The 25,882-nt window shown below is 35.3% G+C and overlaps 2 protein-coding genes across 3 annotated transcripts in view; one reads left to right on the plus strand and one right to left on the minus strand.

The window, feature by feature from the left end:
- Positions 1-4,654: 4,654 nt before the first annotated feature.
- LOC118266054 (uncharacterized) lies at positions 4,655-13,863 on the plus strand. Its single transcript, XM_035579403.2, has 6 exons — positions 4,655-4,803; positions 6,898-6,941; positions 10,179-10,416; positions 10,934-11,096; positions 11,574-11,735; positions 12,095-13,863. The coding sequence occupies exons 1-6, from the start codon at positions 4,655-4,657 to the stop codon at positions 12,221-12,223; spliced, it is 885 nt and encodes a 294-aa protein (XP_035435296.2). The 3' UTR covers positions 12,224-13,863.
- A 531-nt stretch (positions 13,864-14,394) lies between these two features.
- LOC118265905 (sodium/potassium/calcium exchanger Nckx30C) overlaps positions 14,395-25,882 on the minus strand; it is an 88,288-nt gene continuing 76,800 nt past the window's right edge. For both annotated transcript variants that reach the window (XM_035579186.2, XM_035579185.2), the window contains exon 7: positions 14,395-20,621. In XM_035579186.2, coding sequence (XP_035435079.1) covers positions 20,378-20,621 — 244 coding nt within the window. In that variant the 3' untranslated portion in view covers positions 14,395-20,377. The remainder of the gene's footprint in view (positions 20,622-25,882) is intronic.

The raw sequence follows: 25,882 nt of genomic DNA on the forward strand, positions 1-25,882 counted from the left end.
ATGGCCATATGATTTTATACATTTCTATCTTTTTTTTAAGATATGTCACTTTGTTATAGGATTGTGGCATTGGCATGGTAGCATTGTGGTCCTACTTCTTTGATAGCAAATAAAACATTTTTCACAGAATCTTTTATTTAAAAGGAAAGACAAGAAAATGATTCACAGCAAACAACAATAGTTTATTGTTTTATTATACAACTGGGAGAAACAACATAACCATAAATAATTCAAGTAGTAACAAATAAATGTCACAGTTCTATTTTGTTTAGTAAAACCTCCATAGCAAGTTGTTCTTTTGAATTAGTTTTAACACGCAAGTTGACTTTAGTTATAGTTAAAGCTAACTGTGGTATAATCTAAAGATTTTAATAACTGTTTGTATTTTAATTAAAAAAATCACGGTTTACTCACGTACTTTAATGGAGAAAGCTCTACTGCTTTCGAGTCACGGGGACTCTTCATCATGAGCAGAAACTAGTAGCGATTTTCTCACCACCACCATACCATCATTTTTCCACGGGTCAACGTCCTTTAGTAATAAAATAAAAGTAGGCGAAATGTTAAAATTGTTTTAATACTTTCCGATCGACTGATCACAGAATCTTCAAAGGCTAACATGATATTTGCTCAAGACTTGTATTCGGGCTACTGAATATTTGAACCAGTGAGCATTAGGAATTATTAGATTGGATTAGGTTAGAAAACTTTTATTTGTACACTATTCAAGCGTGGGAAAGCCATGCTTCGGTACGAATGGACAGGACCGGAGTGATACCACGGCCTCACAGAAAACTGACGTGGAATAACGCTTGCGTTGTGTGAGTGAGGTTACCGGAGACCCAATTACCCTTCTTCCCAATCTTCCCAAGCCCCGATTCTCCAAGAACCTTTAAAGGCCGGCAACACACTTGTAACGCCTCTGGTGTTTCCATGGGCGGCGGTGATTGCATACCATCAGGTGATCCACCTGTTCGTTTACCGGCTTATTCCATAAAAACCATAATGCATAAAGAATAATCTTTCAGAAATTGATAGTACAACGAGTACAGACTGCCGTCTTATCACTAAAAAGCGATCTCTTTCAGACCTTTGGATGGATAAGAAGTAAGGGAAAGCATGGAGAAGGGTAGTCCGTGCTCATCGATAGTCTATGTGCGACTACTGTCATCTGTCACTTGTCACTTGTCAGAGTGTCGCCACATCATCCCCCAAGACCGGAGGTCGATCCTGTTGAGACGGCTGTCGATGCTTGAGATGAGCGGTGCCAGAGCCAGTTAGAATGTCCCTTAGTTCCAGTGATAAACTGTGCCGCTGAATGCCCAGTGAGTCGGGTGAGCGGTTTGATACTCCAGTGAGTCGGAGTAGTGAAGCTCGCAGTGTCCCACGGTGAGTTAGATGCTGCGAGGGTAGGTGCGTAGTGGCTGGCGTCTGCGTTGACAGGAAACGTCCTCAGACCGTGTGCAAGTGCTGTGCCTAGACGCTGATTAGGGAAGAAAATATCTTCGATGTAGCGTGTGGTGGTCTCTGATGAGGCCGAGGATGCTGGTTGGCTGCGACTTGATTACCGCTCAGCGGAAATGATTGAGGGAGATGGCAATAAGGATGACGGTGCTGATCTGCTCCGTGAAGGTTGGTTTCAATCACGTCGGGGGTCACCACTTTAGGGAACAGAGAGTAAAGTTCCCTAAGAAAAGGAGGATTCCGACCATGAGGTGATCTGGCGGGCTTTCTGCCCAACTGTTGTCGTTGGGATTTTCTATCCGTGTTAATTCGCATACTTCATATGGCGATGCAGGATATTTGTGAATCCATTGATTTGCTCATCGATAGTCTATGTGCGACTACTTCATTACTTGTCACTTGTCAAGTGTCGCCACAGTACAATGAGTATAGACTGCCGTCTTATCTAAAAAGCGCTCTCGACCTTTGGATGGATAAGCAGTAAGGGAAAACATGGAGAAGGGTAAGCCCATGGAATTATTACGCACACTAAGTTTATAAAATTACTTATATTATAAAGGTATCACTAACTGGAAAAAACCTTTAAAACATTTTCAATATTTTGGATAACACAAAAGTATGCCAGTAGTCTCTTGCTTTTGAGAGGCGCGCCTATTGACATACATTGGCGTTTCAGAATTCAAGCTTTTCATTAAAAAATATTTTCTGCTCTCGACTACGCTCACTGCGCCATGTAAATATTGGATTTTGTCAATCACCAATTTCTCATTAATACCGTTTCAATTTTGCTTTCAATCATTTTCATTTTCAAATAAAATAAAAAGTTATTACATGATCTGATCCGGAGCTACGGACTACCTAGTGAGTTTACCGGGGCTCCAGCTTGAATTAGTAGTAGGAACAGGGTGGTTTTTGTCAGTAAGACTCCCTTTCTAGGCGGGAGAATGCATACATACGACCCTAAAAACAACAATTTGTGGCTCACACAGCAGCCGCTTAACCAGTCATCACCAACCATGCAGTCATATTGGTAAATGAATTGTTATTGTTAAAGTTTCATATCATATTTAAAACTAGCTTTTGCCCGCGACGTGGAATAGTCCGGCAATTTTTGGTTTTAACCACATAGTTCCCGATCTCGCGGGATCTCTTCAAAAATGAGTGTGAAGATATTCCAGGGAACTCTTCAAAAATGCAACATAATGAGGCGTTAGAATTTAATAGATGTAAACTTAGGGCATTGAAAAAATAGTTTAAAAACGGACTTAAACTAACTTAAACTAAAGAAATACGAATTACAATTTATAACAATTAAAAAAGAAACATTACAACTATCCTCTATGCTATAATAACAGCTTCTAAATAATTTAAAAGAAACGACCTAATCTTCAAATTAGCACTTATTTTTTAAAAAAACTAACTACAGTAATTACTAATAATCGATATCAAACTAAACCTACGTTAAATAGTTTAACCAAAAAACCAGGAAAACCCAACAAATAAACTTTTATCATTAATTGACAAATACAACGAAACCAATTTAGAATATACGAAACAGCAGGACCACTACAGACAAATAATCATACGACTGGATAATACACTTTTTCTACGATAGTACCCCAGCGCTCGCCGCATGCGTACCAAATGAATGTAACGAAACCGTGCGCGATCTATTTCGATCCCAACGCCATCTATCGAGGTAAAGACAACTTGGATATTTATTTATACTCCGTTCGGGCATTTTCTTTGTACTAAAAGTTTAATTAATTGATATTATTTTTTTCATACCTTTTTACTATTTATTTACTTTTTTCGATGAATTAAAACGATAAATGAAAGAAGTCGTGTAACGATCGCTGAATTATCTATACTCCGTTAGAGCATTTTCTTTGTACTAAATGTTTTATTTATTGAATTATTTTTTTCATACCTTTTTACTATTTATTTACGTTTTTTCGATAAATTAAAACAATAAATGAACCGAAGGTGTAACGATCGACATAGAATTATTTATAAATAATTTATTTCTTATTTTTATTTTTTGATTTTTGAAATAAAAATATATCTATGTCCTTTCTAAGGTTCTAAACTATATCTGTACCAAATTTCAAATATTCAAATAGTTGGATTTAATGGTATAAGCATAGAATTTCGACATTCTTTAATGACATAACTTTTTTATTTATGAACCGATTCATGAAACAAACATAAATAAATTTAAATCCCACAATATATTCGTGAAAACCGAACTCGGATCAGCCGTTTTAGATAGCGCGCACAGACGAACAGACAAACAGACAAACAGATAAACAGACAAACAGACAAACAACTAGACAAACAGACAAAAAAAAAGTTAATTACAATTTTTGGGTTCGACATCGACATAACAATAACCCCGCTATTTTTTTTATTTTTATTTTCAATGTACAGAAGCACTTTTTGATTTTATTATATGTATAGAATAGATAAATGTATAAAAGTCTATGCTGTCTCCACTGTCCATTAGCAGTCAACCACAGCTACTAATGGAACATTAAGCCGCTTTTTCACTGAAATATTAAACGTTGGTTGTGAACTAGAATCAACACAACTAATTTGTATCAAAAACGAAATAGAATTGGTTTGGAAAAATGTTGTAGAATAGGGATGATGACGGGTTATGACAATTAAAAATCTATTTAATCTATCAGTTAGGTAATGAAAAAAATTCACAGCATTTTTTTTCTATTTTGTCATAATAAGGTAATAATACTTAGATAAAACGAATCAAAGTTTAAATACGTGTCTAATATTTTAAAAGACAGAGAATCTACATTACAATAAAAATTAGTCTATCTACCTTAGAAATGTTTGGAAAAATATATTAGAATAACATGGAAAAGTGATAATCACTGTTAAAACGATTAAACGAGTATACATAAAGGAACGAGCACAATTGGAAAGTTTAAGGCATTAGAACTTTCGGAACAGTTCGAACAAGTAGTGCCATCTTTACGTTGCATAATTTTGCTACAAACTGGAAAGTAAAAGTTAAAAATTTCCCTGTTTTCCAATAAAATTGTTTACAAAACATGACTTTTTATCGTAAACCATTAATCTGATACGGAAAATCATACGTAGTACTAGAATCGAGTAAATACCTGGAAATATGTCCCTTACGACCAACCCCAGTCCTCGCGCATGCGTACAAATGTATGTCAGGGTCATGACCCGTACTGCAAGGTCGCTACTGTTTAACTCACTGTCAGTACGAAGACATTCCTGGAAAGACACGCTGGTGGATTCTGGACAGTTTTGGAATAATAAAAATGGATTACCAGACTCTCAAAGTGACGCCAGGTATGTTTTTAATTATCTGTGTCGATAAAAAAGATGGCCGCGCTGATAATTTGCCGCGGAATTTGTGTTCCTTTTTTGAAAACGAGAGCTGTTGCTACGCGCCCGTGTATTGTTTAAAGAGGTTAGGGGAATGAGGTTTTTGTTGTTTTTCTTTCATTTTTTATGTCCTTTCTTGTTTTGTGTAGCGTTTAATATTGAAAATAGGTTTGTCCTGGCTTAAGAATGTTTATACAAGCTTTCAATACAGTTGTTATTATGCCGTCGAGACAGATTAATATTTAATGAATTTGGTCTAGAAGGAACGCTATTTATATGCCTGTCTTATAACTTTTTTATTTGTTATGTGCCGTATATAACTATTTTAAGCTGTGTAAATATTATCAAGGCTTCTTCCTAGAAGCTATATTAGAAGTAGATAACAAACTAAAGTTATCATCATATTAGTACATCTTTAATATCGATCCTTTTAAGTTTGTTATTGAAGAATAATTCGACATAATATCTTCCACAAGAAACGGATGAAATATATTGTAGTTAGGCAAACCGACAGCTAATCAGATACAAATGGAGCAGCATATTAAACAGTATATATCTATAAAAACACTATTAGGAGCTGCGGACTTAGCAAGTTTACCGGGCCTCTGACTCGAAAAACAGGAGTAGAAACGGGGTGGTTAGTTTGGAGTCTGAATTCCCTCTCACGGGCGGGAGAAGGCACTGGTGATTTTCCCCTCTCAAAAAATAAGCAGTAGGAACGGGTTGGTTTTTAGAGTCTGACACTCCCTCTTACCTCACCAAAGGCGGGAGAGTCACTGGATGATTTTCCCCACTTAAAACAAAATTATCCAAGTTAAACAGAATTAATTAAACAAATAGATAATATTACAGTTCAGTTAACTTGAGTTAACTAACGTCGCTCCAGGCTACAGTTTTGCGTAAAATAGGGCAGGCTAATCCTATTAGTGTAAAATGTAATTATCCGTGAAGTGAAAGATTAACAAATGTGCTTACTTAGTATTCCGAGCCCTGGGCTTCCTGTTATTTTGCCACAAATATATTATTATTACTGAATATTATAACTAGTTGGTCTAGAAGTACTTAATTGGTGGTGGTCTATGTTCAGCGGTGGATGTCTTGTGACTGATACGATGTAGAGTCTGTAGAGTAATTATTTTTTTGAAAACTGTAAATAACGCGGCGTTTATATTGGTATCCTATGTACTGTGTAATGTAATGCCAACAGGTTCACCCCCTATCACATGGGACTCATAACATAACTAGTGAAAAGTGGGTGTTATCACTCTATTATAAATGTGAAGTTTGTTTGTTTGGATGTTTGTCTGTTAATTGCACTGAAACTACTGAACAGATTTTGCTGAAATTTCGTATACAGACAGGTTATGAACTGACTTAGGTGATAGGATACTTTTTATCCTACGAAAACGCGGGCAATGCCGCTGGCAGAATTTAGGGTTTAATTTATATGCATTTACCTACCTCTTTGGAAATTAAAAGAAATCGTTTCCCTCTACTTTACATTCGTGTTCTTCTCTAAAAGTGTCGCATCGTGATGATGAATAGTCTACAATCTTCATCAAGAACTGGGGTAAACGTATGCAAGCTCATTCATTTGAATACGACAGTGTTTCCATTAGAGCGTACAAACAAACAAACTCTTTAACTTACTTCCTTTCTGAATATTTACATTGTCTTTTTTATGGTATAAGCCGGTAAACGAGCAGACGGATCACCTAATGGTAAGCAATTGCCACCGCCCATGGACACTTGAAAAACCAGAGGCGTTACAAGTGCGTTGCCGGCCTTTTGTGGGTTAGGAATTTAAGGGTTGTTGGGGAATCGGGGATTGGGCCTCTGGTAACCTCACTCACACAACGAAACAACGCAAGCGTTGTTTCACGTCGGTTTTCTGTGAGGCCGTGGTATCACTCCGGTCGAGCCGACCCATTCGTGCCGAAGCATAGCTCTCCCACACTTAATGTTAAGATTGATAAGTGGTTGCATGACAGTATTCCTTTAAGATTAGGTGATTGCTTTGGTTCAACATTTTCTAAATTATTTTTGTTTTCTTTGCAGTATAAAAGTAATAATGCATCGTTCACAATCATCGTTTTTAAGGGGTAAGTAGACTAAGTAGTATTATTTTTTGTTATAATAATCTAAATTACTGCCTCTTTGGTCGAGGGATTTTGCCCGGGTCGGGCAAAGTATTCCTGGGCTTTTTTCTCAATAGTTAGCACGTAGTCTGGAATTGCGCCCAGTATGTGGCAAGAGGTCCACCCCCTATTACATGGGACTTATAACATGTGAATGGTGAAAGGTGGGTGTAGATTGTACAGTGGTATTACATGCCGTAATGTCTACTTCTGCCTACCCATCGGGGATAAAAGGCGTATCGATACACGATATAATAATCTAAATCTGTCAACAATTACTTGAACATGACATTTACAAATCGGTTTTTTTACTTTTACACATATTTATCTTGTTTCCTTCTTAAATTGAAGAATAACTAAGCATCGAGAAAATGTCAGCCTTTATGTAGACTACGAAAATCTAATTTTCCCCTACATTAGGTACAATTCGTAAAAGTTAGCATTTATTGATTCTGAGACATCACGAGACTCGCTGGGGCTGTGTCGGCTCGTAGATACCAATGTTATTTATTAAAAAATAAATCTTGAAAGCGTGAGAAACGCGAAGTTGTGCTAATATTTATTTTATTGTAAGTTTTTACTTTAGTAAATGAAAAACCGTTTTCAATACAAAATCTTTGAAATAAGATTTTGATTTGTTTGACATTAGTTTTATGGAGTTAAATTTGTCGTCCAAATATTTGAACATTAACTAAAAAATCACGGTTTAGTTACGTGAATTAATTAATGCAGAAAAGCTCTACTTGTTTCGAGTCACAGAGGGACTCTTCATCACAAGCAGCGTGCGTGACGACGCTAATAATTTACGTGAGTAAACCGTGATTTTTTAGTTAATTTAGTATGTCTCACGATAGTTATTATAAAAATATTTGAACATTATCACATGACATTAACCCTCTATCGTTATAATAACTACCTATATCTTATTCTGTCATTAATTATTCCTAGATAGCTAACTATAAGCAACGTCGTATAAGAACACAGAGTCTGTTGTTTGTCTGTCCATAACGAGTGACCCACTTGAGGTGTTGTTGTCGAGAACTGCTATGAATGCCATTAGCATTTTATATATCTAGAAAAGGGGAAAACGTGTCTTTAGTGTTTTATCATATACTGCCGCATTCAGAGATATTTAATGATTACTTAAAGTGGTCCTTAGTAACAATTATTGTTTCGAAAACAATTGCTAATGACTGGTTTAACCAACCATTAATTAACTCGGTATAGCGGTAAGTTATATAAGTAATTTTGATTGAAACGGCACTGGACGATATTGTCTCTAGATAAAGTAAATATCTTAATTTCAATTTCAGTTAATACAATTATTTTATTTATATGAAAGAAAGTATTAGAAATTCCTCGAAAACGTCAAAAACATGGGTTTTAGTAAGAAAAAACATAAATAAAAAAACATAATTGCGACCACCTGACTAACTTACCAGTTGACAGACTACTTAAGTTGAAATTAATTAATTAATAACCTTAAGTAGGCTACCTAATCATAATTATCGCACAAAAACAATACCATTTTTATAAGCAGCCAGAATCACGTCATCAGCTAGACGAAAAATTTTAACCAAGCTCAATCTTTAATGAACGAAAAGATCATTTTGCGAGAGTTTGAAATTGTTTTTAATGAAGCAAATGAATTTACAACTTTTTGATTGGGGCCAGTCGAGGATAATGATGACATATTACAGATAATAAAACGATTCGGAGAAGATTCTAGATTATAATCACATGGGATGAGTGACCCGTTTTCGTATTAATATAAAAATACCTCCGGAGCTGCGGTCTACTTAAAGGGTTTACTGGGGCTTCGGCTCGAAAAGCAGGAGTAGGAACGGGGGTGTTTAGTCAATACAAGCGACTCGCACCGCTTCGCGTGGGTGCAATGGTGATGTATTATGCACATATTATACATATACCTACCTTCCTCTTCATCACTCACTATCAGAATCATTCTATCTATTAAAAAAATATCGCATCAAAATCTGTTGCGTAGTTTTAAAGATTTAAGCATACAAAAGGACATAGCGACTTTGTTTTATTTACTATGTAGTAAAGAGTTTGACTCTTCCCTCGCCCATGGCGGGAAAAGTCATTTGATGATTTCTCCCCTCACAAAATAAAATAAGCACTATAAGCTCGTCAATCTCTCTTTATTTAACAAAATCACAGAATTAAGTAAAAAATAAACTAAATATAAAGGAATATTTACACAAAATGCTTTACTCAGTAGCATGTTGTAAAGTGTGCGTGTATGTGGCGAGGTGGTAAAAACCATTATCTTGATTGTACTACAAAGTGCTTTAATTAACACGAGTGGTTATGTACTTACTGTACATAGTTTTATTTAAACGGTTACCGTGTCAAGGTGACACTTTTATATAGGGTTGTTATACTACATGATCTGTTATTTTACTAACGGTTTACAAATGCATGGGTGGCCAGTAGTGGACAGAATTGGGATAATGACGGATTACTCTCGTGAACTATTCGAGAAAAGCTCTACTAATTTCAAGGCACAAGTCACATCGGAACTCATAGGTGTTCATATGAGTTCTGACTTATACTCGTTATATATGAAAAAGGGAATTTCTCATTGATATGAAATAAATTCATTTAATTCAATTTCATGAAACACGAGGAAAAAGTACCCACAGACTCAGTATTTCAAGAAAATCTTCACAATTTATTTAGTGAAAGAGTTTAGAATTCAGTTTATACATTCCATTTTAACCTTTATTTTCTATTAAATTAATGTGAAAACAGTGTTGTTATGAAATTTAAAATTCTGAAAACGTTATGGTTGAATACCTGAGAGGAATATAAATGTATTTTCTTGCCTCCTCACTCTCATACTACCGTACTTAGAGATATTTAATGATTACTTAAACTATTCCTTAGTAACGATTTTGTTCCGAAAACAATTACTAAGGACTGGGTTAAGCATAAAATTACTCTGAGTGCGGCGGTTAGACGCATACTTACTGATCCGGAGCTGCGGACTACCTAGCGGGTTTACCGGGGCTCCGGTTCAAAAAGCAGGAGTAGGAACGGGGTGGTTTTTAGTCAGTCAGAGTCTGACACTCCCTCTCGCCTCGCCCAAGGCGAGAGGAGTCATTGGATGATTTTCCCCCTCAAAAAAAGACGTATACTTTAGAGCTTTATTAGAGCTTTATATTATTTATTTTGCAGCATGCAGTGTCCAAGGCCTAGAAGACTACGACACACCACGAGCTCCACTCCTGCGCCAAGTCTCCCTGGATGAGGAACGACGGGACGAGTGCCAGGGTCACTGGCGCGGACCTGAGCTGCAAGGAGAAGAGGAAGAGAGAGGAGTCAGGCTGTTCAGGGCCTTACTGCTGCAGCATTTGAGGCTGGAGCACCTGAGGCCACCGCCCTGCTATGTGGCACCAGCTAAACCTGATCAAAGGTCCGTGATTTTGGGTTTTTTTCATTGTAGAGTTGCTACGTTCAGGTTATTAAAGAGAGACTGTTAAATATGAAGTCTGGATTTAATTTTTTTAGTCATGTCGCATATCTGTTTTGGCTGCAAGGTTGGCGCAGTGGCTAGGTACCCAGCTGCTGTGCAACGTGCAGTGGGGTCGATTATCGCACGGAGTAATTCTTCGTGTGATCCACAAATTGTTGTTTCGGGTCTGGGTGTCATGTGCATGTGAACTTGAATGTTTGTAAACGCACCCACGACACAGGATAAAATCCAAATGTGAGGCAACGTTTTAAAAAATATATAACTAAGGTCGATGTTTCGAAGTAGCTCATCTGTCTTAACTACTAATTTTGCCTAATACATGATTTGTTAAAATTCAGTCCTTACTTCTGCGCCGTGTAGAGAAGAAAGCTATTCTACATCATAGTATTCAACCCATAGTCAAGTCATTCGAGTTGACGTGAGAAGCTGTACTAGTTATGTCTCATCTCTATTCCAGAGGATGGTGGATGTACTGGCGCGACTGGAGGTCTTTGGAGCGCGCGGCTCGAAGGTTCCGGGAGACGAAGGCTCGAGCCCGACTGGCAGCTGAGGCGGAACACATATCCCTGCTGTGCCTTGACGAGGTCGAGTTTGAAGACATCATGCAGGAGTTGTGTCAGGTGGGGACGAAGGAAGATAAAATACCTGGTGTGACTGTGTATAACATGTAGTTAAATATAGTTTTGTTGTTAACTCTTGGGAGAATTTTAAACCATTTCATCATCATCATCATCAACAGCCTATAAGTGATAAGCTGACCAGCTGCTGATCTTTTCGCACTGATCATGTGACTCGTCTGTTCGTTTGCCACATATTCGATAAAAATACTCTTAGACAATACATATTATAAATCTGAAAAAGTTATATTGGTACTTGCTGTTAGCATGTTTCAAACCCGCACTCTCATGCATGAGAAGCGGGCGTCTTAGACCTCCGGACCACTACGATGTATGTCGTGGTGGTCCACTAACAAACCATTAAACCATGGTTAAACCATTTATGCTTGTGAAAACATTCTAAAAATTACGTTCGTTAAAACTACGTAATTTTTAGACAAAACACTCTAGCGTTTATCATATTCCTCTTTACCTTTCCAGGCCTGTGTCCACACAGAACAAAGAGCTTTAGTAGTTCTAGCGTTTCTTTGTGAAGTATGTGCTCGAGCCGTGAGGGTCGGGGGATGGTGCAGAGCAGTCGACTGGGCAGCCAAGCACGTGGCACAGTGCGCCACACCGTGGGCCATCAAACATGGAGGATGGGTAAGAAAGATTGTGAAATAGTTTTGTAATCTTTCTTTAATTACTTCTACAATAGAACATGTTGCCTATCTTTGTATGAGATTGATGAAAGTTGAAAAAGAAAACTCATACTAAAGAGCGACTGCCAGGCAAGAGGTGCCTGGTTCGATTCCCGTTTCGTGCAAAGTATTGCTGGGCATTTTTCGGTTTATCGAAGATGTTTCAGTAGCAGCACGGAGTCTGGCATTGTAAAAAAAGGCGTGACGAAATGATACGATAGTCATACTAATTTATTACATATGGCAAAAAAAGGTTAAAAAATAGTTTTCTGTTGCAATTATATGCACAAAAAATATACTTATGACATTTTCCTATTTCAGAGCACAGTAGTAGAACGAGCTGGCGGTTCACGACGCGACGAAACAACACTACTAGCCGGTGCGGCGCTCGCGGCATTACTGGCGTTTCTGCTGTTCTGTCGAGCGCGCCTGCGCACTGCGCTTTATTAAAACTACCCTCACATAAAACAGGATCAGAAATAACACGCTTAAAGCGACTGGATTGACATTGTGATGGCTGGAATATCAATATTCTGCCAATCTGGTTTGACTGGAATCGAACCCAAATGTTTTTGAATTGTTGGTTCTCCATGGTTGAAACTCCTCAAAACCAGGGTATGGAGAAGGTGTCTTCAGCAAGAAGTTATCTCAGAATGTTTGTATTTGATATGAATATAAAGTACTTAGTACATATATTAAAGAATTAAGAAATGTTACGTCTAAATGTGATGTCTAAGTATTGTCTAGGAGATTTTTGGCACAATTTTTCTTTTAATTTTGTAACTGTAATAATATTTAGATTTTTTAAGAATTCAATAGTTACGCTTGATGTATTTTGCTGGTCTATACCTATTTATACCTAAAAAAGGTCCTTTCGCACGTATGTCCTAAGCTAGCGGATGCCAATATTTTTAACAATGAAGAAAAGAACTGAATTAGGTACGGACCGTTAAACAACTTGAGATAAATTAAGCGAACTAATCTTGTCCGTATAAACATGTACTTACGTACATTGTTTATATTATAACTTTCATGAAACATACTAAATTAATTATTATGTTTTACTCACGTATTTACGACATAAGTAAATTTGAGTGATTTAAAAAGTTATTTATTAGAATTCAAAAAGAGCTTGTTATTGTTTCGTGGATCTGTTATTGGCATAATAATTTATTTTTGTATTATTTAATACTAGCGACTCGCCCCAGCTTCGCATGGGTGCAATGATGATATATTATGCATGTATTATACATATAAACCTTCCTCTTGAATCACTCTATCTATTAAAAACCGCATCGCAATCCGTTGTGCAGTTTTAAAGGTTTAAGCATACAAAGGGAAATAGGGACAGAAAAAGCGACTTTGTTTTATTTATTATACTATGTAGTCATTTAGTTTAATGAAAGACAATTCTAAACAAAACAAAATCCTTTTTTTGCGCAGTTATAATTTTCTGTACATTTGGCAATAAATATTGAGTTGTGTTATATTATAGTTAAATAATTAAGTTAATGTTAGTTAGTTTGTGTCTATCGATGTCTATATTTTGTGAATGTGTTTATGTATGTAATTAGCTACTATTTATTAAGTGTTAGGTTGCCTTGTTGTCCTAGAATGGAAGAGTGCCTGATGACTTGATGAGTATGAATTTCTAGTTTCGATCTGTGGATTAAAAAGTGTTATTTGTGTACGAAAAATTGTCAAAAAAATGTTTGAACTTAAGTGTTGCTTTTTATTGAGGAATTTATCTGATTTGTTAGTTTCGTTTTGTATTATATTCACCCAGGAACGCTTGAAAGATGTCTGAAATAATTTGTATTATGTTACTTTAGGTTCCTGTAATATTTATTTCTTTCTATTTATGAGGACGCTGTAAATATATCTTACTTTCAGAGAATGAGCATGACCGTTGATTTAACTTCATCCCATCTCTCTAGATGGGGTAAGTAAAAGAATGTGTGCCACAAATTAGCTTAAAGCCAAATTAATGTTACTTATTATTTTCCGTTTCAAATTACTTTCTATTTCTTTAATTTTCTATCACTAATTTATTTATAGATTTAAATAAGAAATAAAATATTATGATTCGATGCTGTTGTGTTTTATTTGTTACTAGCTACTTCCGCGCGGTTTCACCCGCTCTGCTTGGCTCCTATTGGTCATAACGTAATGTTTTATAGCCTATAGCCTTCCTCGATAAATGCACTACCCAACAAAAAAAGAATTATTCAAATCGGACCAGTCGTTCCGGAGATTAGCGCGTTCAAACAAACAACAAACAAACTCTTTAGCTTTATAATACTAGTATAGTATAGTATAAATAATTAAACAATACTTTGCTCCATCTGAGGGCGGGCAGGGGGGGGGGGGGATCATAAAATGACTTCTCCCGCCTTGGGTGAGGCGAGAGGAAGTGTCTGACTCTTACTGATTAAAAACCACTCCATTACTATTATTCCTGCTCTTTGAGCCAGCACCCGGCAACATGTCAGGGCTTCTACAGCTCCATACTTTGCTCCACCTAGGAATCGAATCCGAGAGCCATTGCCTAGTAGTGGCACCTACGATAATTCGCCCAAAGAAGTCGAGGAATAAACAGGTATAATAAAATAAAAAGCACATTATTTTTCACTCACTATTTTATAATTTTTATTGTAATTTTTCATAATACCGTCGACTGCCGACGTTGGGTACGGCATGCTCTTTTGTACGTCAAAATCATATAAACACTGATACCATACGAAATTATTACAATATACGCAATAAAGTAGTGAATTATTAAAACTATCACAATATTTCAATTGTCAACAATTATTAAAAGCTTTAATAGAACAACAACCGCTCGATCGGAATTGTATATATGTATATCACTTAATAATTATTAAATATGTCAACAAACAACACTGTGCTTCACTTATTATTAACTATTACTTCAAAATGAGGAGTCCTACGTTCAATCAATATTATTATTTAAAATCACCATCTTTGAACGCAGTTTACAATAATCAGATCTATCGAAAAATATATGTAAATACGTGCTCTATGGTATAATAATATATGAAAACATTCTATTATTATTATTATATAAATCTATTATATTTATATTTCTTTGTCAACGTTCCGATCGAGATTCACAGCGATATTTCACAAAAATAAACTTTAAATCAACTACGGAAGTCATAATTTCGGTTGAGACTTTTTAAAAAACAACAATCACTTATTTTTTGAATGGAAATCATAACCAATAAGAGCTCATCTCCTCCCATTTTTACTTGTTACAACATGATGAAAATTCCTAAAACTTATCTACGGTTTTTTTTAAATTAATAACACTTTTTTACTTTTAAGTACCTAATTTGTAATATCACTATTAACAACCTACGCTGTTATCTCGATTCCGACGACTTCATATATGTAAATAATAGTAATAATAAACAACAATTATTAATAATATATATAACAAAAAAAAACAATTTTGTTTAAAATAATAATGACGTTAACATTTTGACTTCAGTAACGTCTTATTAAAAAAGTGTTTTTGATTTTGAACCAAAATAGCGCCAATTATTAATAATGAAATAATAATTATTCTGTCTGTCATTCGAAATCGAGACTGGTCAGCTATAAACGAAATCAATGACAATTTTAAATCACTCCACTTTTTCATTTACGAACCTTTTTAAAGCTGAAACAGTAAGGTAAACAATATTAATAAATCTCTTATTTCCACTAAATAATAATTATGGTGTTCATATGTTTTGTATATAATAATCATAATAATAATTGTCGCAACAAAAAAGTGGAATGAAAAATATTTTTTTATTATCTGCAATAATTTACTTTATAATTTTTATATAAAAACCATCATTTCTAGTAACAATCTCTACCTGGATATCATATTCAATTTTTTTTATTAATAAACATTTTTTTTATATTCATTATAGCGTTTAAGCCTAGATCTTAGACTACGAAGAAGTTTATAAAGGATATTTTAATGTGTTCAACCGACGTCTATCAACGCCGATAGTATTGATAAATTTTAACTCTTATAGATACTAGGTAGTAGTTATAATAATGAAGTTTGAAATTTAATGAGTCACTAATACGGCTTGTGCTATTTGGTACTGAACAAATGCAATTTTAATGTAACTACGTGGACTGACATGCATAGAGGCGAGTTTCAAGTAGAAAAATTTCACGTCAAAATGTAGAAAACATTTCAATGTTACACTCTGACGTCTGTACATTATGTGACAATGTAACATCAATTATACATTCTGACGTGGTACAGAGAAAACATTTTCTACATTCTGACGTGAAATAAAAGAACCTCGTGATATGATCATAAATATTCTTTATCAGTTCAATAATAATTAACCGCATTAAACAAATGGAAGGATGGTTAATTTACAAAGCCTAATTAAGTACATCATACAAGAGATTGATAGATAGAAATCTAGTGTATATAGTTATATAAGTTAATAGCATTTAGATTATTTTGAGGGTCCCAATAATGTACTATTGAATTGTTATTTAATTATTATTTATTAGTAAATAAATTCTGTCTAGCGCCGTGTTTACTTGCATTGGAAAAACGGCTGTTGTAATTAATTACCTATTATTAAAATTCTACAATTTTTGAACAATTTATTTTAATTATGTGTCACAAACTGTATTAAGTTAATATTTTGTACTCAATCGAGTTCATTTTTGGGACTCCTCAGCATAGGCATATCGTACATTTGGTACTTGGTGCGTCAGATAATAATTTTAAGGATATTTTTAGAATACTACATACTAGCTTGTATTTGTAAAGGAAAAATTCAAATCGAATTAATTTTACTTTATAGAGTCAAATCTTAAACTTTTATAGAGTGGCCACTACGTCGTACAGTCATTGTTTTCTTTTTATATATTTTTGAAAACTCAACAAATTCTCGGATAACCCATGTTAACTCAAATTCCCGAACTTGTAAATAACTTAAACATGGGAAGACGTAACTTGAGCAATGAGCTCATATCATTGTTTCAACAATGCCTTGATAGCGCATAGCCATTGGAAGAATCGCATTGCATTTCTTTTTCTATTAATTTGTTCAAAAGTAATTTAAGAAACACAGTCTAACCTATACTCAGAGTAATTTAATGGTTACATAACCAAGTCCTTAGCAATTGTTTTCGATACAAAATCGTTACTAAGGAATAGTTTAAGTAATCATTAAATGTCTTTGAGTACAGCAATAAATGAGTGCTAGCGTTTTGATTAAAAGCGCTCATAATTGTTTAATTTTCTTTGATGATCGTAGTTTTTAATGACCATTAAGTATGACAATGTAACTGTCTAGTAGTGGCATCGCTAAGCGAACTACAGAAGATTAGTAAATTCAAGCTTATACATATGTAGTTACTATGTGAGAACTTGAAGACAGATGTTCATACAAATATTTTTTTATATATACGTCATAAGCATGCCCTTATCACAGATTATGACCTAAACGATGTCCGGTGGTTACCGATATGTCGTTACATATATAGCAATAAGTATTATCGTTTTGTCCATTATTTATCATTATTATTATAAATTGGAATAATTTTCACGACATTCAATTTGTTCGCATTAGATGCAATGTTCAAAATAAAGATAGGTTTTCTTTCATGTATTGCATATATTTAAGGTTCTATTTCCTTTATAATAATTACCTAGGTTCTAGTACGAGGCACTATTTTTTCATAGGTACATTTGTTTATAATATAAAAATCCTGTCGCGAAGAATAGCTATAGTAAAGCTAAACTATCCATTAAATTAAATTGTATCTGGGCTATATTAAGTACACAATTACTATAATTAGGACAGAGCGAGAATGAAACACGCTGTCGATGTCCTTTTTGCAGTACATACAAAACATGTTATTAAACAAATGTTTATTCTGAACACCGCTACTAAAACATACTTTAATATGTCATTTAAAGGTAAGCGTCCACAGGCCCGCATCGTACGCATCGCACGCAACGGATTTTAGTTTGCCTTGTATAGAAACTCATACAACTGCGTCCACTGATCCGCATCATCGGCAATGCCTACATGCGAGGCGTACTGATGACGTCACACGATTACGATGAGTACGATGCGTACGGTGCGGACCTGTGGACGCTTACCTTAAATAGTCATGATGGCAATAAATGTTATGGAACATTTGCACAAAGACAAAATATGTGCCTACACAACACGAAAATCTAGCTCTCATGATTACAAAATGATTTTATACGACTCTTTAGTTACTGTGATTGGTTAAATACACCAGTCATTTATATCATGTTCATCTTTCATAGTTCACAATCGAGACGTCGACGTCATATTGTAGAAAATAATTGACATCACACCTTCATGACATTCTACAATATGACTTTGTAAACGTCAACTTGTAAACAAATGTTCCAAACAGATTCACGTCAGCGTGTAAACATTTTACCGTATAAATTCTATTATACGTAGATGATTTCTAGTTCAACTAAAACTTTCTGATGTATGTTAAGCGAATATTTAAGTATTTCATGGTTTACTTGTGCGTATATTAGAAGAGTTAGAGGCTAGAGAAGTGCCAATGGACATTGTATTGTACTATCACGGAGTTGCTCTTGTCCTTTCTCGTCACTTCTCTCCGCCACTTGTCTGAAGTCCAATAATGCTTTCTTCATTTGAGCGACACATGGTCTGAAGTGTTAAAGCTTAACAATATAAATATTTAACTATCTATTCTAGTCTATTTATTGCTATGTCAAATAGGCGGGTTATTAATATAAAACCTTTTGGATTTCAACAATTGAACTTACCATCATTTTTTTTTATTAAAGTTTCTCATGAATAGATAACAGAGTGGTGTGCAGAAGCGGAAAGTAAATATGAAACAGAAACTATGGACGGTTGACAAGATGTTTTTTAACTTTACAAAATTTACTGAACCGTGCCCTTTAAATGTTAAGGAAGAAGAGATTTTTGAAGAAACAGCCGTAATATTAAGAATTGACTTGCCAGATGCAACTCCAAACATTTCTGCCGAAAGTCAATAGATGAAACGAAGTATGGAGGAACATTATAATTAAAGATAGAATTCATAGAGATAGTGTAAACTCTAACTACCGTATTATATCGTAGAGCGGGACAGATGTGTCCTCGGATAGTCTATAACACTATATGTAAGCATAGTCCGCTAACAGGATGACAAAATGACTTTTTTAACATTTTCATATATTTTTTTACTGTTAATTTATAAAAATCGAAGCTAAATGTTACTGAGTTTGTAAAACTCTTAGGCACATTTTATGGAATGAGATTTTTATTAAAACATTTTACATTTGCCCCGCTCTTGCACCCTCTATGTGTGTATGTACAATCTAGCTGTTTGTGCGGGCCACACACACTTACATCAAATCGCTTTCATTACAACGATACATTTAAATACAAATCATCCACATGGACCGACGGCCTGCGACCGAACAGATGAACTGAACGAGAGAACAGAAGTAGAACACAACGCGTTCAATATTTACAAACACAACTCACACGTTACATTAACGATAGATCAAGAACTTAGCCTTAAAACTTCGTAAAAGCGCCATCGAGTTAAACAACTAACATTCATATAAATAACTACAGTCTCTATAATGGCTAAATATTTACTTTGGATACAAAAATGTTGTACCTCAATCATTTACATTGCAATCATTCTTATTGTTATGATCAGAACTGAAGCATCGATATTTATATAGGAATTGTATTCTTCGTTAAATGTTCTACTGTCTTAAGTTTCCCTTATGTATATTTGGTGCACGTAAATCTCTCGTCATTTCGTTCAATACATCTATTACAAGCGTTCATTTAAAAACATCTAAACGAAACTACATAGCAAAGCAACAACAAAGTAAAGGAATATTTGAGCAATATCTTACTGCTTGTGCTATGGCAACTAGACAACTAAAATATAAAACTAAACAATTCACAACGCTAAAGTAACTTTCTTATAATACTTACGTTTTTATAAATGTCTTTCTCTTTGCAGCGAACTATGAAAATTTATTTATTTCATTTCAGTAAATTAACAGATCATTAAATTTAATTATTCATATAAAATAATTAAATAAATAACCTTTTATCTCACGTCACATTGTAAATAACGTTTTAAAATTGTGTCGTATAAAATTATTTATACATTTTGACATTCTTCGACGCTTGCACGTTACGTTATATGTCAACGTCAGAATGTCAAAGTCAATGTTACAATGTGACGTCGAATTTACATTTCATTTCTGACGTAGCATAGTTTGCTGCAACCGAGGTGCAATATTGCTGGAAGTACCAACTCACTACAATTTGACTGTCGACTATTTGTTCTTGGTAAACAATGCTAGCGTTCTCAACTATTTACCATAAACTATTTAAAATTGCCTCCCCATCTCTAACTCTACAATAAAACGTTCAATCAGCTTTTCTATTTCGAATTAAAATCTCGTTCGTGTTTCCCAAAACGAATAGTCACGATCAAAGGCTCAACATTGAAAATCCATTCCTTATTTAATAGAGAAGACCAAAAGGCGAAAAGACCAGTCTATTCGCTCGGACAGTGGAGGTAGCCGTATTCGAGGCCGAGACTGACTCCCACGAAGACGAAATAGAGGAGGAACATGGTGAACCCTAGACCCTTGTTCATCTTCCACCTGAAGCAGGCGATGCTGAGGATGACGAACAGCAGCATGGCAAAGAGCAGCACTATGCTGCAGACCATGCCCTTGGAGTTGACCTGGACTGGCTCGCCGTTGATCAGCCCGTACAGGAGCCATGGAAGAGGTAGCCTGGAACAGGTAAACATTCAATTTAATACACAATAAAATCTATGCATTGAATCTTGAAGATATTGGTTGTCACCATTTCCATGTCTTTTAGGAATATAATCGTAATTTTTTATCACAAAATAAAATAATGTTGCCCCGAAACAGCGTCGCTTTGTAAAAATCTCATAATAATTTAGCACAGCTAGTGCTAAAAATCAGCTCACTTGAGCCATCGTGCTCGGGGCACAGCAGTTTTCGCTGAGCACTGGCCTATATGAGGAATTTTTTATAACTTATTTTCTTTTTTTTTGTAACGGTGCAAATAAACAACTTTTATTTCTTTCTATCGAGCCAATTCAAATTTTCTTAACTGTTTATCGGATTTAAATATCGACTCGGTCATGACAGTGACAGTAGTAGATAGAAATTCAGTTTTCAAAAGCTCTGTGCTACTAATAAAAACGAGTATGGCTAACAGCACTCAATACAATTAAGATAATTTTACAGAATCTTAAAAAAAATTAAGACAGTACTAAAATTAAATGAACGGACAAAGTTTTAAAGACTTTGAGATAAAACTGGATTTATTGAGAAGAGAACATTATTGCAAGTGTCGATTCGGAACGATAGCGGGATCAAATGACAGGAGTACCTAAAAGTCTTGACGGAGATTGATAGCAATTTGATTGATATTTTAACAGTTACACGTGTTCTTCCTTTAGTATCTTTTAGGGTCGTTTTATATTTGACGTAAAATACGCCGAGTGTATCATCGATCGCATTAACGTATCATCGGTTGAATGTGAACGGTCAACTGTTTTTCTATACATTTAACTTTTCTGGCGTTGCGTGACCGACAATACGCGACGCATATGTCGTCAAATATGAACCAACCCTTAGGCTTTAGTATTGTAAGTATTTTTCACCCATTAGTGCCGTAAGAGTAACTGACTAAGACATTACCATTGTATTTAACAGAGACCGGGTGACTTTCATGCTCTCTAATGAATCTGATTATTTTAACTTGCAATCTCGAATCCGCTTGATAAGCGTGGAGATTACAGCATACTGTCTTATACTGAGGAGGCCCACATATAGTCTAGCACTCAGTTGTCACGAGCTACTAATCACGGTAATCGCCACATTGTCGCATTGCCACATCGACACATCGATACATCGCGACATTGTCACATCGCCACAAGGGAAATCCTCCGCTAAGCGTGGGTCACCATCACCAGTGACCGGAGAGAGAATTTGCCTTCAACAGTTTTCTTTCGGCATTTGATGATGATAATATTGCAATTCAATGATCCCTTGTGAACCGAAAGGCAAAAGATCTCAGAACTTGGTGACCTCTCGTTCAAGGTAGTCCAACCTAGGTCTTGTACTTCAAAACTGATGTAGTACTAAACTAACGCGAACTAGGTCACGATAGTAGTAGAAAATATTATTTGAAATTTTTATTGGCTTTACTTATTGTTATGGGAGGCTAGAGTGGAAGGAGCATAAAACTAAATTGGTTATAATTTAGAATGTTTATTGTACGTGTAGTTTTGTTACAAGGGCAACTTGAGTTTGGTAGGTATTTTCTTTTTTCATAGGACAACCCCGCCACAACCTCCCAAAACCGCTGCTACTCCTGTAAGCTAGGATCTATAGTAGATACATCCATGAAAACATCGGAACACTGAAGACCGGCCAAGGGACATGAATAACTTCCAAGACAGTTACGCGTTCGGCGCTCTGATTGGCCGGTGCTAACGATCCAACCATACGAATGTAAAGCAAACTTGTACTAAGGGTACTGTTTAGTAATATAAAAGTCTAGTGTGAACAAGGTTTGATAAGAAAGGAGAATGTTTATTGTATAATTCTATCACAAAATCGAATATAATTTTGTACCGAATATTAATTTTATCACCAAAACCGTGCCAGACTTACTCATTATTTTTATATAAGGTCAAATATTTAATTACTGTACACCTAATTATTATAGATGTAGGTTAAATTATTTTATGTTGTTATCGTGACAAGCCATTAAATTGGGAATTAGAGCGTGGATATCGTTAATCTGTACTCCATTTAAAAAAAAGTAAAGAGTTAGTTTTGTGAATACAATAGTTACAATATATAGAAGTATAATATAATAGTCACAATTCTTATTCTTCCTGCGAGTATCATAAGCTTTGGAACCCGTAACTTAGAATAGGTTAGATAACTAATTTTTATTTTAATATCTGTCTTGTAGATTATTTTAAAATATTCGAGACGTATTTTTTATTTTGTTAGGGAAATAAATACTTTCGAAAATAATTATAGTATGTTGATTTGAATGAATAACGTATTTAGGAGTTATCGTTATCTAAGTCTCTTATGAAAAAAAATACGTGTCTAATATTTTTATCATAATCATCAAGAGTCCAAGACAGACGGTGTAAGATGGTGTTAACGACCAAGACACCACTAGACAAATATGGTGTAAGCGGATTTAAGGGGGTTTTGAAGCTAATAATTGGCTAAAAACCACGAGAAATGACGAGATGTCTCTTTGAAGCCATTCAGTTTCTGTTGCTCAGCTAACGGAATAAGTGAGTCCAAGTAACATAGTGTTCTACTAAGTAGGTTAACGAATTTCCCTGTAAATCACAGGTTGAGTTAACTAAAACATGGTAAATGCCAATAAAAATCAATGTTGTAAGCCCCGTTCACCATTTAGGGGTGAGATTGTAACTATGGCTGGCATTTCGCCGCCCGATATTTGGAACAAGGTCGCGAGCCAAATTACATTGATAAATATCATAGTCATTGCCCCGATAGTCGAAGTGGTTACTAGTAAAAACTTGGAACAATAGGACTTTAGTTCGGTACTCAGGTTGAAAAGTCTTAGTGGAGGTTTGTTAAAAGAATTAACAAAAAAATCACGGTTTACTCAAGCACATTTATGAAGAAAAGCAGCGTCCGCGACGTCGCCGCGGCTGCATATGCAAGAGTCCCTCTGTGACTCGAAACTAGTAGAGCTTTTCTCCATTAATATACGTGAGTAAACCGTGATTTTTTAGGTAATTTAGTATGTCTCACGATAGCTATTTGTTAAAAGAATTTTGGAACGTTTGCTGCACAGACGCTGCTTCTTACCAGTCATATTAAGAGTTAAATGTAGTAGGGGATGAGCCTATTGCCAAACATCGAGTACAACTTCAGACTTAATGATATAACTGAGAAGTTTTAAAACCCTAATATACCACTTTGCCTGACCTGAGACTTCTTGCTTGACTGTCTGATAATCGCCTCTGCTTTTTAATGCCAACTAAGTTATAAGTGTGGGAGAACCATGCTTCGGTATGGCGGGCTCGACCGAAGTGATAGTGAAGCAACGCTTGCATTGTGTTTCGTTGTGTGAGTGCCTTCCAAATCTCCGATTCCAACAACCCTTAAATTCCTAACCTCCAAAAGATCGGCAACGCACTTGAAACGCTTCTGGTGTCCATTGGCGGCGGCGATTGCTTACCATCAGGTGGTCCGTCTGCTCGTTGACCGGCTTATACCATAAAAAATATACTAACTACAATATACAAGCCTTATTTTATATTATTTATAACATAGTATCAAGGTAAAACAAACTATTTCACATTTAAACAAATTTTGTTCACATTGTACACACAAATCTTTTGATTAAATGTAGCAAAGCACGAACTGTTCTTATTTTAAATCATTTTTTAAAATGGCCGACATTGCCTTTATTGCGAATTCGTGTTCGTTTGTAGTGAAATATTATACTCTGTAATTTTTATTTACGAAGGATTATTGTGGTAGTTGCTGCCCATGGCTTTGGTTGTGTAAATAGTTACCTTTTCAATGCTTTCCTATAGAATCTTATAAATTCCAATAGCAAAGTAAAGATTGCAGCTGGCTTCCTATCTTATTTTTTGTTACTGATGGACTATTCTATTTTACTATGGATTTTTTTCAAAAATATCTTTGTAGAAATATTCGAGCTAATCTTTTAAATAGTGTGCATGCATGATATATAAAAGATAACATTTTGACCTTGTATAACCGTCCGATGGAAGATTTGATGATTGATGATATTGATTTCAGCCAAAATCATCCCAATACAGAAGAAGAAGCAGAAGCTAGGGAGCAAATGTATTTCCCAAGCAGCAAGAAAAAAAGAGACTTTGACCTCTGAGTTTGTTTCGGCATTTCTTCTCAGAGTAGTCGGATAGGAAATGCCGGCCTCATCTAGTTATTTAAGAGATTGACGTGTAAAAGTGTTATTTTATAACCTATTTGCAAAATAAATATCATTTATCATTTATAGCAAGCAAGCATAAGAGTGGAGTGGGAGGAGGGTAGGGAGGCCTTTGCCCTGTAGTGGGACGACGGAAGATATAGTTGGATTATAAAATACAAGTAAGTAAGGATTGCAAACAAAATATAAATATTTATCACAAAGAACTTCACAGTTGTAACGAAACAAAGAGGAAAAATACATTTAAAAAACTCTCAAATGTATTTCCCAAGCATGACCCAAATACATTTTCAAGATAAATTGCAAATTGTTCCAAACTGCATTGCGATATCCACTCCCCCCCTCTCATAAGAAAAAGGGGGGAGTTCTATAATTCCTCAGTGTTTACGACATCTTTTATATTCCTGATATATGTATAAAACCCAACTGGCAAACTGCTGTGGGAATTACGACTCAACATCTGTAGACAAAGGGTCCTATTTAGGTCGTCCTGTAGCTGAAACACGTTTGTTCTTAGGATTTATATAGTGGTTCCTTGATCTATAATTGCCGGAGTCTTATTGTAGATGGATAAGGTATATTAAGTGTTTTTAGAACTACTAGAAATTAGGAATTTTATACCTGTAGGAAACTTTTTATAATGCCATATCAACTTCTTACTGCATCTGATTTTATCTTAGCAGCGTCTATATACGTGGGTTTTACCGCCATGTCAATAAAATCTTTCTTCTGACACATTAGTATTTTCTCCTGTGTCGTCGGTGCGTGTACAAACATAGATGTTCACATACACATGACAACCAGACCGGAAACAACAAATTCCGGATTACGTAAAGAGTTGCTCTGTGCGGGAATTAAAACGACTACACGTTACACGACGGCCCGTTGCCCAGCCAACGCGCTAACCGAGTTTGAAAAAAATATATTAAGTTTATAATATGCATACACCCTTATCTACTCTTTCAAGAAACAACTAAACAAGTTACGAATACCGTTCCTAATTGAAACAGAAACTACAAAAAAATATTTA

Source organism: Spodoptera frugiperda, chromosome 7 (assembly GCF_023101765.2).
Source record: "Spodoptera frugiperda isolate SF20-4 chromosome 7, AGI-APGP_CSIRO_Sfru_2.0, whole genome shotgun sequence".
Lineage (NCBI taxonomy): Eukaryota > Metazoa > Arthropoda > Insecta > Lepidoptera > Noctuidae > Spodoptera > Spodoptera frugiperda.

Excerpts from the sequence above, each read along its gene's own strand:
- LOC118266054 (XM_035579403.2), top strand. The coding sequence starts at position 4,655 with ATGTATGTCAGGGTCATGACCCGTACTGCAAGGTCGCTACTGTTTAAC. Across the intron at positions 10,417-10,933 it reads CCAGCTAAACCTGATCAAAG|AGGATGGTGGATGTACTGGC; the intron begins GTCCGTGATTTT and ends TCTCTATTCCAG. Across the intron at positions 11,097-11,573 it reads TCATGCAGGAGTTGTGTCAG|GCCTGTGTCCACACAGAACA; the intron begins GTGGGGACGAAG and ends TTACCTTTCCAG.